This window comes from Galendromus occidentalis, unplaced genomic scaffold (assembly GCF_000255335.2).
Source record: "Galendromus occidentalis unplaced genomic scaffold, Mocc_1.1 scf7180000077475, whole genome shotgun sequence".
Lineage (NCBI taxonomy): Eukaryota > Metazoa > Arthropoda > Arachnida > Mesostigmata > Phytoseiidae > Galendromus > Galendromus occidentalis.
The window spans coordinates 1152703-1153688 of NW_003805463.1; the positions used below are offsets into that span (position 1 = coordinate 1152703).

At 50.8% G+C, this 986-nt stretch overlaps 1 protein-coding gene across 1 annotated transcript in view; it reads left to right on the forward strand.

The window, feature by feature from the left end:
- Window positions 1-215, forward strand: part of LOC100909225 (endonuclease/exonuclease/phosphatase family domain-containing protein 1) — a 3041-nt gene extending 2826 nt beyond the window's left edge. The window contains exon 10 of the mRNA XM_029111884.1: window positions 82-215. Coding sequence (XP_028967717.1) covers window positions 82-215 — 134 coding nt within the window. The remainder of the gene's footprint in view (window positions 1-81) is intronic.
- The last annotated feature ends 771 nt before the right edge of the window (window positions 216-986 follow it).

Sequence of the window (986 nt, forward strand, 5' to 3'; positions counted from 1 at the left end):
TTCACCTACTCCGATCTGAATTCTTCCATCATATTGCCGTCTTGTGTTCCGTAATTCATGCATCCTTATCTGTTCCGAAAGGCCGTTGGCATCTTGGCGGAGCTGTGAGCTCTCACAAACCGACGGTCGTGGATTTGAGTCTCCCGGAGCCGAGGGGAGCCTTGCGATCGGGTCACGGCCGTGTTCTCAACAACGGCATGGTTTGCGCAGATTGAGGAGCCGTTATCGATCCCGTGTTCGCAAGCGAGATATAACGAGTGAGACTGTACAGCACGCGCACGAATAATTGTCGACAACTCAGGTTCGCGATTCCGAAACGACCAACGTATGTAGATGTACAAATTTAACATCTCTTAATGAAAACGTTTAATCTCCGTCGCGCGCGGCTCCTCAGCGTCATGAGGAGTGAAATTCCTAGGAAATAAACACATGTTGCATCGATCGAGACCACACGCCGGTCATCGATGTTTTTTACTCCGTAATTCACGTGCAATGAATCAATGAGAATATTCCTAGGTAGAATTTGAATCGTCTGAAACTCACAGTATCGAATCTCTCGGTAACAAAGGAGCCAGTCAAGATGGAACGCACATTTTTAGTAAGTAAGTTCGAAGGATCGCATTCGAAGGGAAGAAGACTCCAAGCCGATTCTTATCAGAGGTTAGGGATTTTTTGAGAACCCCGCGTGCGATCGAGGGGAGTCCCCACCTCCGGCCGATTCCGATTAGAGTTTCGCTTTGATGGAAGCGATCTTCGGCTTGTTGAGGAAATCCTCCCACCACGGAACCCGAGCCAGGTTCCCACAGGAAGCGCTCCCACCGTGCAAGAACGATTGCATGAGCCGCTTGTACACTTGCCCATCCGAATGTCCAAGCACGGACTTGAGTATGAAGTCTGGCGGAGCGACGGCGTCGGCGAGCGCAACCGCCTCGTCCTTCAGCGTAGAACAGAGATCTCTAATCTGGCCTCTCAGCCTCCGACTGAGT